Genomic DNA, 17,070 nt, shown 5'->3' on the forward strand with positions numbered 1-17,070 from the left:
GATGCCGCGGCGGGGCGGGGCGATGTGCGCTGCGGGGCGGGGCGATGCCGCTGCGGGGCGGGGCGGCCCCGCCCCGTGCGCGCCGGCGCTGCCGCCCGCGCGGCGCCTTTAAGGCCTGGCCTACGTGGCAGCAGAGCCCAGCGGCGGCGCGGCCCGGCCCGGCGCTCCCTCGGCTCCTTCGCCCGCCCGCCCTTCCCGCCGCCGCTCCTTAGCGTGAGGCTGGGCTACAGGCGCTTAGCAGCCGGCAGCGTCCTCTGCTTTCCCCTCCCTTTCTTCTTCTCCTCTCTGCAGCCGCCATGGGTCAGAACGACATCATGGGCACCGCTGAGGACTTCGCGGACCAGGTGGGTGCCTGCCTGGCTCCTCCGGGCGGCCTTTGTGCGCCGGGCCGCTCCCCTGGGCAATGGGGCTGGCGCTGAGGGGCCGCTCGCTGCGCTGGGGAGGGGGGGAGGCCGTCGCCCGGAGGGGCTGTGCTGAGCTAGGCCGGGATGGCGGCGGGACGGTGCGGGGGCTGCCTGTCTGCCTGCCCCTCCGGTGGGGCTCTGGGCTCTTTCTGTGGGGGGCTGGGGTCTGGCTTCCCGCAGGCCCAGCGGCCACGGCCCTGCGGGAGTGGCAGCCCCTTGCCCTTACGAGAGCTCTGTGGAACGAAGCAGGCCTCTCGTTGGGGAGCTGGCCATCTCCGTAAGAGTGAGTAAATGGAGGGAGAGTAGGAGGTTGAGAAACTCTGGTCTGCTTGTAAGCTGTCCCAGGTGGCAAACAGGGCACAAAGGGGTGTGGGAACCCAGGGTGAGCGATGGTGAGGGGAAAGCAGACATCAACGCCTCGGCTGCCATCTGAACATCCAGGTTGGAAGAGGTTTGCGAGCAGCATAGATCTGGGGCAGAATGAAAACAACCCAAGCTGATGCTGTCTGGTAACCCTTTTTACTTCTGTTTCAGTGGAGGCCCTTTCAGATTCCACTGTTAAAACGAAGTTTGAGGTCTCTTTTTAATATGAGAGCAGAGGTTTTTTTGAATGTAAGTAGTTGATCAGCTGGTGATGGTGTTGGAAAGCTCTCCACTGTCATGGTGATTCATCTAATTGATAATACGAGGCAGTGCCTAATCATATTTAGCAAGCTTTCTGGAAAACCTGATTCAGCCTCGCTCTACTACTGCGAGTATGGAGTTGTGTGGGGCATGGTAAGACGTCAGGGCGCGGAGGGGGCTGTGCCGCCTCTGTGTGAAGGCAGAGGAACTGAGTTTCACCGGGAAAACCTGTTCTGCACTGCTCCCCCACCCCCAGATGGAAGACTCTTGGCGACAGAGCTTCTTATAGTGTGTGGCATACTCAACGTGTGGGGCGTCTGGATCGTCTTTGTCGTTCTCTCCTCTCCTTTTAGAGGAGGGAACCAACTCTCGCTGTGGTGTTCAGATGACTTGCCAAAATTTACCAGGCTTCTGCTGACCTTTTTATAACACCTTTCTGTTTGTTCCTGTGGGACTATTTCTAGAGGTCTTGAAGATCCCTCAAAGCTCTCTTGTCCAGCTGAAATGTGCTTTTGCTTCCTCCCTAAATGAGCTTTAAATGGCACAACTTCATTTAGGCTTGGCCACGGTCTATTTAAAGATGAGGCTTTGCCTTCACCCACAGAATTTGGGGTGTTTGTGTGCCTTTGCCCATCAGATTGCAAAACAATTTTTATGGCTTTCCAAGTAACTAATTCCTTTGATAGCTCCAAGAAACTGCCTCCTAGCTCAACAGGATACTTTCAGTTCTGTGTGTGTGCAGCTGAACCACTCAGCAGTGTAGGAGTGAAGAGATTTGCTGAACAATAACCTTTGGTATATATTGCAAAGTTAACACTTGGCATTACAGAAACTTTGTTCATCACAGCTTAGGAAAAGCCAAACAAGCCAGCAGCTCTTAGAACATTTGGGCTGAAATTATGTTGAAACTCCCTTTGATGAAGGCAGTGGAGTTGGACACTCTCTTTTTTTCTGGGAGCTGTGTGCATGTCTGTGTGACAACTTTACTTTCTCCACTTCCTGTATTAGACTCATTAGGTCTTGAGCTCTTTAAATTTTGTAGCCTAAAAGCCCTGTGGGGAAAATGCTAAAGCAAACTTCCATAGCTGATCAGTCTTACAAAAGCAAGAATCATCTGTTCCTTGCATTAAAGCTTAATTACCCTCAAATATTATCATTTGTAATGGTAAATTATGCCCTGAGTGGCCAAGCTGCTCTTGGAAGTCTGTCCCCTGAAGCAGTAACAAGTGGTTGTTAATGCAGAGGTGAACTGCTCCACTGAAGGCATGATCTAACAGGGCAGCTGAGCTCTCCTGGCAGCTGGCTACCACTGAGAGGGGTTGGCCTACTTCTTCCAAGGTGATGCTCCCCTTTTCTTTCTCACCACCAATCTTCTCACTGAGGTGAGCAGTCAGGGTGGAAAAAAGAGGAGTTGATTTTTCTGTTGTCTGCAATTATCTCACCGTTTGGGTCAAGTGAGCAGCAGTGCTGCTGGTGTGGGGTCACTTGTGCTGAGAGGGAGCTGTTCATTTACTTTGGCTGTGGCTTAGGTTTGCAGCCTGCAGGTGCAGAGCGTGGCTGCTGAGTGGTTCTGCTCAGTGCTTGGCACTTGGCAAGAACTGCAGCTAAGGAGACAGCTCCCAGGTGGGTGCTGGGGGGTGGTCCTATTGATTTCTGGAGAAAGCAGCTGAGTAGGTATTGGGGAGAGTGGGGAAAGCTGTTGAGGGTTCTTAAAATCTCTGTTGAGAGCTCTCAAAGTCTGAGTGGGGAGCAGTGCCAAGCAATCAGGATCTGGGTTCAGAGTAAGCAGAAGTCTTGGTGCAGTGATGCCCACCTGCAAGCTTTATGGGTTGGTTTTAAGCCCTGTAACACCAGCCTAGTGTAATTGACTCACCTGTAAGTTAGGCCCTTTTTAAAGTGTGTTTTGGTGAATTTATTAGATGCTAAGAGCTTTACTGCAGTCACCACATACTAGCACTGAAAATAGCTGTGTCTGGGGCCTGTGCTGGTTGTTTGGAGCTACAGAGCTGCTGGTTTCTCCTCTGTAACCCACAGAAGAGGGAGCAGATCTCAAGTAACTTTTCTAGGGTATGACATAATCTCTAGGAATGTGGGTGCCTGCTCTTGCTGTCATTCTGCAAGTAAATTATGGACAAACAGGACAAGAGATTGAGTCACTGTGCTGCAGGCAAAGGACTCTAAGGGAGACCCAGATCCTGGGGTTTTTATTTTTCCAACCTAAATGCTGATGCAGATTGTTCATCTGACTCCTTAACATCTCTGTACTCTATTTTGCAGCAAACAGGAGGGAGAAGAAAACATCCCATTGTTAATCTGAACTTCTTTTTTTTTGTGCTTTGGATTAAAAAAAACTTAACTTGGAAGCTCTTGGTGATGTAGTCATGACTTAGAGGATCAGAGCACTGACAAATGGCCTGCTCTGGTTAGGCTGAAACAGAATTGTCCCCTGAGGAGAGCTAACAAAATGCAACACACAGTTCATAAATCCCATTTTAAAGGTTTGGGTAACAAATAGACTTTTGGAAGAGGACATTAGTATAAAGCACACTTGAGAGGGAGAGGGGGAAGCATTTTCCAAGGAAGCTGTCCTGCAGTTAGTAAGCTGTTTGAGATCACTGGCAGTGTTCTAGTGGGCCAGAGATCTCTTCCTGCCTCTGAAAGAAGTGGGAAAGGCCCTGTTCCTGATTTTTGTAGCCATTGGTTAGCTCAGTGTGATGTTACTGTCCCTGGGATTATGAAGTGGGATCTCCTTAAGTGGAGATACAGGTGGAAAAGGGAAGGGATTTTTTTCCCCTCTGGCAGAGGATTGAGCATCCTGCTCCAGGACAGCTCACTGGTGTCCTGGGCTGCTGGAGGTCTCTGCCCTCCCAGAGCAAAGCAATCACAGGATATTAGGGATTGGAAGGGACCCATTGAGTCCAACCCCCCTGCCAGAGCAGGACCACACAATCTGGCACAGATCACAGATGAACTCGTCCACACAGGCCTGGAAAAGTGCTCAGAGGAGATGACTCCACAACCTCTCTGGGGAGCCTTTGCCAATGCACTGTGACCCTTAGAGTAAATAAATTGTGTTGTGCTGGAACCTCCTGTGCTGCAGCTTCCATCCATTGCTCCTTGTTGTATCCCAGGGACCAAGTGAGCAGAGCCTGACCCCCCCCTCCTGACCTCCAGCCCTCAGATAGTTATAGGCATTGATTCAATCCCCTCTCAGTCTTCTCTTCTCCAGCCTAGGCAGCCCCAGGTCCCTCAGCCTCTCCTCACCAGGCAGTGCTCCAGTCCCCTCATCATCCTTGCAGCAATCTTTTGGATATTTGGGATACAATTTACCACAAATTCCAGACTGTGCAGCCCTCAAGAGGGCTTTCAGCATGGCTTAGCAGATCACCATGAGCACAGCTTCCCTGATCCAAGAACTCACACATGTACAAACACTGGAGAGGCTTCTCTGTTGCTTTGTGTTGAATACACCTAGGAGACAGCTAAAATTGCCAGCTCCTGGCTGTGTGTTGATCATAAAAGGCCTATAATGATGCCATGCTATGAGCACTGGACAGAAGGATGGGGTTTGTAACAGAGATGAGGCTGCTGGAAGTGGGGATATAGTTCAGAAAGCTGAGGGCTAAGTCAGAATCATTTTAACTCTCCTTGGACAGACCTTTTTATGGGCTTGAATATTTCAATCCTTTTCAAGCCAGGTTTGAGCAGAGATTTGAATTTTTTGGAGATCCTTACATCCTCTTGTGCAAGATGCTTGGTAAACTGAGAGGAGTGTTTGAATCTATCTTTGCCTTTCTAATCCTGTTAGAGGGGGAAGTGGCAACACAAAGCCCTTCTGCTGCCTGGTAGGGAGTTGGCTGCCAACACAGAACCAGCTGTTCTTTAAAATAGTTTTACTTGAGTGGTTTGTTGTCTCTCCTCAAGATGTTTTGCCTCTTTGCAAGAGGCAGGATGTGCTGAGAAGAGTTGATGCAAAGCCTGTGGCAGAATAAGTCATCCAGTTCCTTGATGCCACGAGTCTAATGCTGCCCCCTCCACCAATCTCAACAGCATTTGTACTTAGCTGAGTGCCTCTTTCAAGTCCCACGCTGGGTTTATTAACTGCAGCTACTGCTGCTTTTGTCTGTGTGAATCAAAGGAAGCAGGAAGTGGTCTCAGGGTACATCATTTGAGCCACATGTTGTGATGTGTAGGGGCAAAACCAGGATGTGTGGTGCTAGTAATTCAGTTCACTTCACTTCCAGAGATCTCTTTCTTCTAAGTTACTCTGTCCTTAGTTCATTTACTTGAGTGATTAATCCCTGGCCTCTCAATTGTCAAATCACTTGATGTGTGTTATGCTCCTCTTGTAGTTGCTATCTATTATTCATAGAATGGTTTGGGTAGGGAGGGGACCTTAAAGATCATCCAGTTCCAGCCCCCTGCCACAGGCATGGACACCTTCCACTAGCCCAGGTTGCTCAAAGATCTGTCCAGCCTGGCCTCAAACACCTCCAGGGAGGGAGCATCCACAGCCTCCCTGGGCAACTTGTTCCAGTGTCTCCCCACCCTCACTGGAAAGAATTTCTTCCTAATCTCCAGTCTCAATCTCCCCTCCTCAAACTTCAGTTCTTGTCCTTTCTTTCTGGATCCCCGTGGCTAGTTGGGGTTTTGTTCACATAATCTGTTCCTGAAGCTTATTTACTTCATCCTGGCTGTGTGCAGGGGTTTCAGCTTGTGTGCAGCTCAGCAAATGCAGCCACAGGAGCTCAGGATGACCAGAGATGTGTCTCAGAAGGTTGCTTAGCACTGCCGCTGCCTCGGGCTCCAGAGCCTCTGACTTGTCTCAAGCTGATTGGATGTGCACAGCCGTGGTTAATGGGTAGTGTTCAGTTCCCTCTGTGCCACGGGAGCAGGTAAACCTTCACTGCCTTCCTGCCTCCTGCAGCTGGTGCAGGGGAGAGGAAGAGATCATCTCGTGTGACCCACATCAGAAGCAGCAGAGCTGAGGCCAGAAGGCAGACGATTCCCTCTCTGCCATTTGCTGCTTTTCCTTAGCCTTCCCCCAGCAGTGTTTTTACTTTCTTATTTCTAGAGATGCCCACCACTTGTCCTCATCCCCTTCCAGCCTCAAGGCACTTCACAAACCACTTCAGCTTTCATACCATTTCTGAAACACCTTTACCCTTGGCAGTCCCCAGGCAGAGGGTGAAACCCAGGAGGGAAGAAAGCTGTAAACCACGATGTGTCTCCTTCGGTGACAAAGATCACCAATCTTCTTCTGACTCATTCATCCAACTGTTGACACGGTGTAAAGCAGCCTGGAGAGCAGCCCTGAGTCAGAGTGCAGCTGCCCTTCAAACTGCCTCAATTAGCTGTGGTCCTGACCCTTAGACTCTGGATGCACAGAGTACAACTCGGGGAGTTTGTTCCCATATTAACTGTTAATTAACTATTAAGCAGGCTCGCTGGGTTTCCTGTGCTAATCTTCAGTTGCTCACAGGGCTTTGCATTTGCATAGGGTTTGGAACAGCCTTTAGTGGTTGTTAATTGCTGTGGCCAGAATATGAGGACGTGGCACTTCAGGATGTAGTTTGATGGGCTTGGGTTGGTGGTTGGACTCAGTGATCTTATCTTGGAGGTCTTCTGCAACCAGCTCAGTTCTATGATTCTGTGGTGATAAACTCTCAGAGCTGGCTGTAGTCTCCTTTCTCTCTGTGCTCCTCTAGGCACTGAAAGCCTGCAGTGCTGCCATGCCAAGGTTGTGCCCAGGCAGAAGCCCATCAGCTGTGCTGTCTCACCTGAAGTCAAACTCCTCAAGTCTGTGCCTCCTCTTGCCTCCCCTACCTGTTTCTCTGGACACAGTTCATAGAATCATAGCCTGGTTTGGGTTGGAAGGGACCTCCAAAGCTCATCCAGTCCAACTCACCTGCAGTCAGCAGGGACATCCTCCACTAGTTCAGTTTGCTCAGAGCCCTGTCGAGCCTGACCTTGAATATCTCCAGAGATGAGGCCTCAACTACCTCCCTGAGCAACCTGTTGCAGTGTTCCATGACTCTCCTAGTGTAGAACTTGTTCCTAACATCCAATCTAAAGCTGTCATTTCAGACCATTGCCTCTTGTCCTGTCACTGCAGGCCTTTGGGAGGAGTCCCTCTGCAGCCTTCTTGTAGCCCCCCTTCAGCTACTGGAAGGCTGCTCTAAGGTCTCCCCAGAGTCTACTCCAGGCCCAGCAGCCCCAGCCCCCTCAGGCTGTCCTTGTAGGAGAGGTGCCCCAGTTCAGTGCTGTCTGGAGGACACCAATACAAGGTCCCCTCACCCCTTGACTAATGCTGCCTGACCCCACTGTTCCTTGCAGCACTCTGAACTGTGTGTGGGATGATGAGGCTTGTTCAGCAGCTCCTTCTGAGTGCCAGTGTAGGGATCACTGGAGTCAGGCAGTTCCACATGAATCAGACAGGCTTGGGTTGGAAGGGACATAAAGATCATCTGCTTCTGACTCCCTACAACGGGCAGGGACACCTCCCATTACATCAGGTTGCTCAAGGCCTCATCCAGCCTGGCTTTGAACACTTGCAGGGCTTCTCTGGGCATTCTGTTCCAGTGCCTCACTACCCTCCTGGGGCAGAGTTGCTTCCTCGTGTCCAGATCCATCTCTGAGCAGGCTGAAGCCATCGCTGCTCATGCTGTTGCTGCCTGCCTTTGTAGGGCAGTCCCTCCCCGGCTCTCCTCCAGGCCTGCAGCATGGGCAAGTGTCAGCCTGCCCAAGCAGCTCCTGTCACCTGAAGCAGAAATCCCTTGGATAATCTTGTAGTCAGTTTTGGATTAAGTTTGTGTTTGTTTCTTACTGAATTGCACTCACTGGAGCAGCAACATCCCCTGACCCCAAACATGACCTTGTAGTGATCTGCCTGAGCCGAAGCCAGACACGAAAGGGGCCCTTGGCATTCCGAGTGACTGCAGGTCCTGGGGGAAGGCTCCTCGGGGTAAGAACCTCTGAGTAGGAGTCTGCCCCACACAGTCAAGCACTTGGCATGATCCAGAGGCAACAGACTTCTCCTGGGCACCACCTCTCAGCCTTGTTCCTTTAGAAGTGCTTTAATTGCACAGTGAGTTTGAGGATTTGGGGGGGGGGGAGTCTGTGGAACCAGATCCAGTGGTGCTGGTGCCCTCACCTTAACAGCTGCACAAGTGCACAGGCTTTACACTGCTGCTTTTCAGGGTGGTAGAAGGACCTAGGCTGGGCAGAAAGCTCTTTAATTTGTCCACAATTGGTCTTCTGTCAGCCTGACTCCCCGAATCATTTCACTTAGTGAGTGCCTGAGCCTGTGGGTGGGAGCAGGATTGCCCTTTCAGCTCCTGGCTGGCTGATAGCTGAGCTGTAACACGAAACCCTGAGATAGACAAACTAAACCCAAGGTCAGCCTTCCCTAGTAAGAGCTCCATCAAAACACAGCTCTTGTGACATGGAAAGGGGCAAAGAAGGATCCTGCTCTTTAACAAACCCTTGCCCAGGTGAAGCCTGGCAGCAGGTCTCCCCCCACTGCTCCCGAGTGTTCTCAGGTGAGGGGAGGACATTGCTTAGACTTGATGATCTCAAAGGCTTCTTCCAGCCTCAACACTTCTCTAGTTCTAGGAAAGGCTTCTCAAACACTGGAACAGGGCACCTGGGGAGGTGGTTAAATCTCCATCCCTGGGGGTGTTGAAAAGAGGCAGAGATGTGGTGCTGAGGGTCATGTTTTAGCAGCAGCCTTGGCAGAGTTAGGGTCTGGTTGGACTGGATGATCCGGGAGGGCTTTTCCAACCCAAACAACTCGGTGATTCCAGCAAGTGCATTCAATCCAAGAGCCAAATCTGTCTTTCTGGATGCTGGTGATGCTGTGTGCATGAGAACTGCTGGCCTCTGTTGTGCCCTGGGTGTCACCTTGCCTTCCTCCCTTGTAGTTCCTGCGGGTGACCAAGCAGTACCTGCCCCACGTGGCGCGGCTGTGCCTGATCAGCACCTTCCTGGAGGATGGCATCCGGATGTGGTTCCAGTGGAGCGAGCAGAGGGACTACATCGATGGCACCTGGAACTGTGGCTACTTCCTGGCCTCCATCTTTGTCTTCATCAACCTCTTTGGACAGCTCAGTAAGTGACTCTAAGGCTGGTCAGGTGGGTGGCAGAGTGCTGCAGTGTGTCTGCCAGCCTGGCTGGTGTGAGCATGGGACACACATGGTTGCTTCATAGCCCCTGACAGCTCAGCACTGATAAGAGGCTGCAGGAAAGCTGGGAGGGACTTCTGACAAGGGCTTGTGGTGACAGAATGAGAGGCAATGGCTTTGAGCTGGAAGAGGGGAGGCTGAGGCTGGAGATTAGGAAGAAATTTCTTTCCAGTGAGGGTGGTGAGACACTGGACCAGGTTGCTTAGGGAGGTGGTTGAGGCCCCATCCCTGAAGATATTCAAGGTCAGGCTGGACAAGGCTCTGGACAACCTGATTTAGTGGAGGATGTCCCTGCTGACTGCAGGTGAGTTGGACTGGATGACCTTTGGAGGTCCCTTCCAACCTAAGCCATTCTGTGGTGGTTCTGAGCAGAGCTGTGTAGGTGTTTTAGGTGGACTCAGGGCACTGGAAACAGAGAGCAGTAAAGCTCTTTTCTGTTTGCATTATGTCAGTGATCTGCTCTTATTTGCTCTGCCAGCTCCTTGTCCTGTGCCTGGGTGTTTTTACTCTCCTATTTTTGTGTAGAGTCAGCTTAATGTAGTCACCACTCCTCCTGTCAAAGGCTGTCAGTGTTCTGTGGCAGAAGACTCAAAGCAGAAGCTTGGAGGGAAAAGGAGTGCAGTGTGTTTGCCCTAACAGTTCTCTCAGCTCAAAACAAAAAGGGCAAATCCATAATGAATCGAGTTTCTTTTGAACTTCTTTTGATGTTTTCACACAGGTAGCTGCTGCCCAGCACTGTGTGCTCTGGCCTGCATTCAGCATGTGCTTCCCCTTTGTGAAATGCTGATTGCTGGAATGATAAAGTACCTTAAAAACACACTTAAAACCTTTGGCTTCTCTGAGTGGTTTGTGCCAGTGTGCATATTAAAATGTCCTGCCTGGTGTTCTCTGTGGCACAGCTGGGAGAAGTGGGGGTCTGCTCACTTCAGAGTCTGCACTCTTGCAGTGTCTTTTGCCTCTGTGAGCACAGGGTTCTGCACTTTGGCCACAACAACCCCAAGCAGTGCTACAGGCTGGGGACTGAGTGGCTGGAAAGCAGCCAGGAGGAAAGGGACCTGGGAGTACTGATAGATAGTAGGCTGAAGATGAGGCAGCAGTGTGCCCAGGTGGCCAAGAGAGCCAATGGCATCCTGGCCTGGATCAGGAACAGTGTGGCCAGTAGGACAAGGGAGGTTCTTCTGCCCCTGTACTCAGCACTGGTCAGGCCACACCTCGAGTGCTGTGTCCAATTCTGGGCCACTCAATTCAAGAGAGATGTTGACATGCTGGAAGATGTCCAGAGAAGGGCAACAAAGCTGGTGAGGGGCCTGGAGCACAAACCCTGTGAGGCTAGGCTGAGGGAGCTGGGGGTGTGCAGCCTGGAGAAGAGGAGGCTCAGGGCAGAGCTCATTGCTGCCTGCAGCTGCCTGCAGGGAGGCTGTAGCCAGGTAGGGGGTGGCCTCTTCTGCCAGGCAACCAGCAACATAAGGGGACACAGTCTAAAGTTGTGCCAAGGGAAATCTAGGCTGGATGTGAGGAGGAAGTTGTTGTCAGAGAGAGTGATTGGCATTGGGATGGGCTGCCCAGGGAGGTGGTGGAGGCACCGTCCCTGGAGGTGCTCAAGAAAAGACTGGATGAGGCACTTAGTGCCATGGTCTGGTTGACTGGATAGGGCTGGGTGCTAGGTTGGACTGGCTGAGCTTGGAGGTCTCTTCCAACCTGGTTGATTCTATGATTCTAAGTGTAACCATGTTCAATTTCCCCAACTCAGGTGGCTGCATCCTGGTGCTGAGTAGGAACTTTGTGCAATATGCCTGCTTTGGACTGTTTGGAATTATAGCATTACAGGTAGGAAGCTTCAATCTCCAGCCCTGCTAAACCATGGCTTGCAAATCTCTCTTAGCCCCAGCACTACCAACGTTGAAACACAAACTCACAGCCCTGCAATATTTCTTCCACCCTGGCCTAGTGCCAGTCCTTGATGGCATTGAACTATTTTGCTGCTTCTGTTCTGATACACCCAACAGATCCTTGGCTGTAATTGCAATTAGTCAGCTGGAGGAGTCCTTGATTCAAGACTTGCCCTTGACCAATTTTAGCAGAAGTGATTCAGATTTACCTGGGTGTCAGGAATGTGCCAGGTGTGGAGCCTGAGAGCTGCAAGTCGCTAGGGCAAGGGGTGATGGTGTGAAGATAAGAGATAAGGAGGGTGGTGGGAGCGAGGCCCAGGTTACCCAGAGAGATGAGAGATATCCCCATCCCTAGAACCATTCCAGGTGAGGTTCTTTGGGGCTCTGAGCAACCTGCTGACTGCAGGGGGGTTGGACTGCTGACCTATAAAAGTCCCTTCCCATCCAAACCCTTCCATGATTCAGTGATTGATATTTCAGCACCCAGCTGCTGTAAGGGATCCAAGCCAGTGGCATCCTTCCTGTTCCAAGCCAGGGAAGTTTTGTGAGAGCTAAATCACAAGTCAGATCCTGGCTTCTGATCCCTCTTTAACACTGACTGCCCGAGCCAGGCTCATGTGAGCAACTTCAGTGGAGCACACCTCCCAGCCTGTACTGTCCATAGCAGAAGCTAAGGGAGAGGAGTGGCATAAACCCAGATCTCTGATGTGCTCTCTGTGATCTTTTAACCTGCTCTCTTCTTTTCCCCAGACTATTGCATACAGCATTCTATGGGACCTGAAGTTCCTGATGAGGTATGGAGTGAGAACTTGGCACTGCTGCTTGCTGGCAGAGGAAATTATCTCTGCACCTAGGAAGATTTCACAAATGATGCATTTACACTGAGTCCCAGGAAGGACAGCCCTTGAAAATCAGCAGTCTGTGTTACAGCACAGGCAGCAGGCTCAGCAGTGCAGAAGGGAAGGCCTAATCCTCACCCACTGGCATCTGAGTGCTTTGCTTCCCTGCTGAGAGCTCCCAGACTGGCCAGACTGGGTCAGTGAGTTGCTGTCACCACCGAAATGGCCAAAACAGAGCAAGGCTGAAGCCACTTGTCAAGGGAACTGCAGCATGTGGGCTTCTGGGCTTCTAAACCCCTTCTCAAAGTAGAAGACAGAGCTCTGTTGTCACCCCCTGAGTGCTGGCTGGCTGCTAGCTTGTCACTGCTCCGAGAGGAGAGCAGGGGCCCAGCACAGGAGCTCTGACCTTCCTGCCAGCCTGTCAATGTGTAACTTCTAGCAGCACTGCTCTTCTGTTTTCTCAGTGCAACCTCTGAACTACTTCTGGCCTCTCTGTCAAAACCTGGGGTACAGAATAACTTCAGCAAGACCAAATTTGGGCTGGTGCAGATGCTGAGCAGCTGTGGGTGCTGGATTTCCCTGGCAGGCTCTAGGCCTGTTGTGCAAATCGTTGTACACTGCTGCTGTTTCAGCTGGCAGCTTGGATGCAGACACAAATCACAAGGGCCAGAGCAGGGCACTCCTCATCAGTGTCCAGTGTTGGAAGGGGGCTACAGGAGAGCTGGAGAGGGACTCTAAAATAAGGTGTGGAGTGAGAGGATGAGGGATGATGGCTTCAAAGTGGAAGAAGCTGGATTTAGTTGAGACTTTAGGAAGAGATTCTCCCCCATGAGGGTGGTGAGGCACTGAAACAGGTTGCTCAGAGAGGTTGTGGAGCCTCCAAACCTGGAATTGTTCAGGGTCAGATTGGATGAGGCCTTTAGCAACCTGCTCTAGCGGGAGATGTCCCTGCCCATGGCAGAGGGGTTGGAACTGGATGAGCTTTAAAGTCCCTTCCAACCCATTCTGTGGTTCTGTTTGAGTTGAAATTGCCAGAGAAGGCTTTCTAGATGGGTGCCAAGTGTAGTAAACTGCTTTTTTTTTTTTCTCCCCCCTCCTTTCTGTCTTTCTGTAGGAACCTTGCCCTTGGGGGAGGCTTACTGCTGCTTCTGGCTGAGTCACGCTCCGAGGGGAAGAGCATGTTTGCTGGGGTCCCCACCATGAGGGAGAGCTCTCCAAAGCAGTACATGCAGCTGGGGGGCCGTGTGCTGCTGGTCCTCATGTTCATGACACTACTGCATTTTGACATGAACTTCTTTTCTGTAAGTATCTGTCAACAGAAGGATGAGTTAGGGACCCAGAGTGTCAAAACAACTCCCAGAGCACCTGCAAGGCTTGCTCAGTGCTTGCTTAAATCTCTCTTTCTTTTTGGTAGCCTTAATATTGAAATCCATTTCCATGTCCCAGTACATAAAGGGTGGCTGCCAGAAGTATGGAGACTCCTTGTGTGCAGGGAGTCTCATGGAGAAGGCAAGGGGTGATGGGGACAAGGAGCTGCTGGGGAGACTCTCCTTGGCAAGGGGTGATGGGGACAAGGAACTGCTGGGGAGACTCTCCTTGGCAAGGGGTGATGGGGACAAGGAACTGCTGGGGAGACTCTCCTTGGCAAGGGGTGATGGGGACGAGGAACTGCTGTGGAGACTCTCCTTGGCAAGGGGTGATGGGGACAAGATGCTGCTGGGGAGGTTCCCCTTGGCAAGGGGTGATGGAGACGAGGAACTGCTGAGGAGATTCCCATTGGCAAAGGGTGATGAAGACAAGGGACTGCTGAGGAGATTCCCATTGGCAAAGGGTGATGAAGACAAGGGACTGCTGAGGAGATTCCCATTGGCAAAGGGTGATGAAGACAAGGGACTGCTGAGGAGATTCCCATTGGGCTGCCACAGAAATTGTTCCCTATGAGAACAGTTGGGACTCATCTCCCAAAGGAAGTGGAGGATTCCCCTGCGTGGGCCAGTTGTAAGACTCAGCTACCGGGGTGCTGGGCCAGCTCATTTCAACTCCACTCTCACCCAGAGAGACTGGACCAGGTGCTCCTTGGAGTCCCTTCCAAGCTGGCATTCTGTGATTCTTGGATCATCTGTGCCACTTGGATCATCTGTTGTGCTGAAGTGCCCACACTCTGCCCTCTTCCTATACCCATGTAAGCAGCAGATGTAAGCCTGTGGATGGTTGTTCTTTTTCTTTCCCTCTCTTGCAGATCCTGCAGAACATCGTGGGCACAGCTCTGATCATCTTGGTGGCAATTGGCTTCAAGACCAAGCTGGCTGCCTTGACTCTTGTCATCTGGCTCTTTGGCATCAACATCTACTTCAATGCTTTCTGGACCGTCCCAGCCTACAAGCCCATGCACGACTTCCTCAAATATGATTTCTTCCAGACCATGTCTGTCATTGGAGGCCTTCTCCTTGTGGTTGCACTGGGTCCTGGTGGAGTCTCCATGGATGAGAAGAAAAAAGAGTGGTAACAGGAATAGCAACACTTCTTGGGACATAACCTATTAAGTCCAGAACTGATTCTCTATGGATTCAACAAAAGCTGCCAGCATTTGACACGTACATGCCCCCTTCCTATCAAAGGCACAGATGTTCTGAATTTGATTGCCAGTGGCACCAGTAATATGATAGTTAAAAGTCCTCTTTTCTTCAAGGAATGTTGCCTAGGCTTATTCTAACTTCCTAGATTTTGGAACTAACCCAAGGAACCTGCAGTTTGCTGCTGCCTTAGTGAGCTGCAGTTAGGAGAGTTGCTGGCTTTTAAGGTCAGCAGTGGTTTAAATTGGAGATACTGTGAGCAGATACAGCTGCATCTCTCTCTGTGTGCTCTTGGGGTCTAGCTAGAACTCAAAAACCAAACCAAGTGCATCATCCCCTTCCTCACCCTCCTGCAGAAGGAGCTCTGTGGCATAGCATTGCTTAGCCAGGTGGAAAGCAGCATCACACACAACAAATCACTGTTATTTTGCTGCTCAGAAACCTCTCATGTTTTTCTTTAAGAGGAGGAAAGGTCTTTTCCTGCCTCCAAATAGAAGGCAAAAAGAAAACCCTGACAGCAGTTGTACCTCCTCTCTAGGTAAGAAAAGGGAGAGGGGTTTTAACATGTCCCAGTTCTGCTCTTGAGGGCAAACAAGGGAGAACTTAGGATTGCTAATCAGGAGTCCTGTGTGGCTAATGATGTTTCAAGAAACAAATGGGAGGAGATAGTCCTAAAGAGACAGAATGTTCAATTCTGTCAGAATTCTGTGCCAAAAGAACTCTTTATTCAGCATTCTTTCCCCAGTGTTGCCCCTCCTGAATTCCCAAGAAGGGAGCCAAGATGTGCTGTAGGTTCCATAATAAATGCTCCTTTCTGTTAACCAGCTCTCATCCATCTGTCCCCCAGATTGCTGTCTGAGCTGCAGGTTATTGGTGAAAGCCTCTTCAGAACTACAGAAGCTCCCTTTTATTTCCCCCCCCAGCTCAGTCCATGCAAGTCAATCTACTAATCTGTAGTCTTTTTTGCTTCTTAGATTCACTTCTGTCAGCCTCTCTGCTGGCCCAGCCCCAGCTGGCTGGACAGTGAGAGGAGTGGGTGCTGTACTCCTGAGTGCAGCCCCTTCCCTCTGCCCTCTCAGACCAGCTGGAGGTGTGCAGGGAGGAAAGGTGGAGGTCAGCCCCGTGCTGCCCCTTCTCATCTCTGCAAGCAAGTGGTTGTGGCTGAGGAAAGAAGAGCAAAGCCTGTGCAGTGAGTGAGCAGCCAGGGATGCAGCTTGCCTGTGCTGAGGAGCAAATCCTCAGCAGGGTGGTGAGGAGAGCTGAAGGCTTCTTTTTCACCTCTTGGGGCCGTGCCCACGCTTAGTGCTGCTCAGAGGGGACACTTTGTCCTCTGCTACTCACCAGGTGAACTCTCTTCCACTAGATGATGAAAGCATGAGCCCTGCCAGCCTGCCCTTGGCTCCTTGCACTGTTGCCTTCTCTCTTGAGAAAGCTGCTCAGCTCTTGCTCCAAGGAGTAATTCAGCTGCAGAGCAGGAGCTGGTGCCCAGGGTCTCCTGCTGAGGACACTAACCTGGCCAGTTCAGCTGAACCAGTTGCTTTTTAGGAGAGAAATCATGCTGAAAGAGCTGCTGAGGAATACAAGAGCACTCTTGACCATGAAACCAGTTCAACCAGGGATTGCATCCAGGGAAGGGGCAGATGGTCTGGGTAGTAGCAAGGTGTGCTGCTGCTGCTGAAGGAAACCAGTTGGTGTGTTGGGGTGGAAGCACTGCAGGTCATAGAAAGTTTTGGTTGAAGTGGGGTTTGAAGGAGAAGGTTTCACCTTGTGTTCACTGTGCCTCTGACGGAACTGACCCCTCGAGTTAGGGATGTGCAGCACAAGGTGCTGAGCTCCATCTCACTGCAGCTTCCAGGCAGAGCCATTCTCAGATCCCTGCTGCTGCTGGTGTTCACTATTTATAAATGGAATTATGGAAACAAGCCCTTAATTGGACTTTTTCCCCCCCTCAACTTCTTTGTGTCCTAAGGAGCTGGATGCTGGAGTAGGCTGAAAGCCTCTCAGTTTTCTCTGTGAAAATCACCTAAAGAACCCAGAAAAGGAACTGATCCTGTCCCTTGCAGCAGCAACAGCGCTGAGGGGGACAGAGGTAGGTGGAGGGCATTACATGTCACAGGCAGCCCAAGATGCAGACTTAGTGCTGCGAGTCCTGAGGTGGAAGGTTCTGGTTTCCTACGTACACTGCTGTATTTGTGCATCTCCCCACCACAGAGCAACCTCTTCCCTCGTGGCTGAGAAGCTCTCCCAAGCAGGATGTCAGCTACCAATTGGCTCTGCAAAGTGTTCTGGAATTCATTCTCAAGATTTTATTATTTTTATTCTTTTTTTTGCTTTCTATGTGGAGAGAAAAAGAAAAAAACCAAGTCAAGGAAAAAGTCTAAATTCTCCTTTTATGCTGTATTTTGTACCTTAGTTGTGTTTGAAGATGTTCTGATTTTTTTTGGAAACAATCAAAATAAAACAATGGCATCTTTGTATCCAGCTGGCATGTGTGGCTGGTGGCACTCTGGTGGCCTTCTGCTTGCTTTGCCACCTCCTGCAGCCTGACATTCCATGAA

The 17,070-nt window shown here is 50.9% G+C and overlaps 1 protein-coding gene across 2 annotated transcripts; it reads left to right on the plus strand.

Annotated features, from left to right (window-relative positions):
* The first annotated feature begins 92 nt into the window (after nt 1-92).
* Nucleotides 93-16,993, plus strand: SURF4 (surfeit 4). 2 transcript variants are annotated; one of them, XM_064171560.1, is made up of 6 exons: nt 93-344; nt 8,951-9,137; nt 10,962-11,038; nt 11,851-11,894; nt 13,054-13,240; nt 14,179-16,993. In XM_064171560.1, the coding sequence occupies exons 1-6, from the start codon at nt 297-299 to the stop codon at nt 14,443-14,445; spliced, it is 810 nt and encodes a 269-aa protein (XP_064027630.1). In that variant the 5' UTR covers nt 93-296; the 3' UTR covers nt 14,446-16,993. The 2 variants fall into 2 exon arrangements, with proteins under 2 accessions (XP_064027630.1, XP_064027631.1); XM_064171561.1 differs by lacking the exon at nt 93-344 and adding an exon at nt 942-1,016.
* The last annotated feature ends 77 nt before the right edge of the window (nt 16,994-17,070 follow it).

The sequence above is a fragment of the Pogoniulus pusillus genome, chromosome 35, assembly GCF_015220805.1.
Source record: "Pogoniulus pusillus isolate bPogPus1 chromosome 35, bPogPus1.pri, whole genome shotgun sequence".
Classification (NCBI taxonomy): domain Eukaryota; kingdom Metazoa; phylum Chordata; class Aves; order Piciformes; family Lybiidae; genus Pogoniulus; species Pogoniulus pusillus.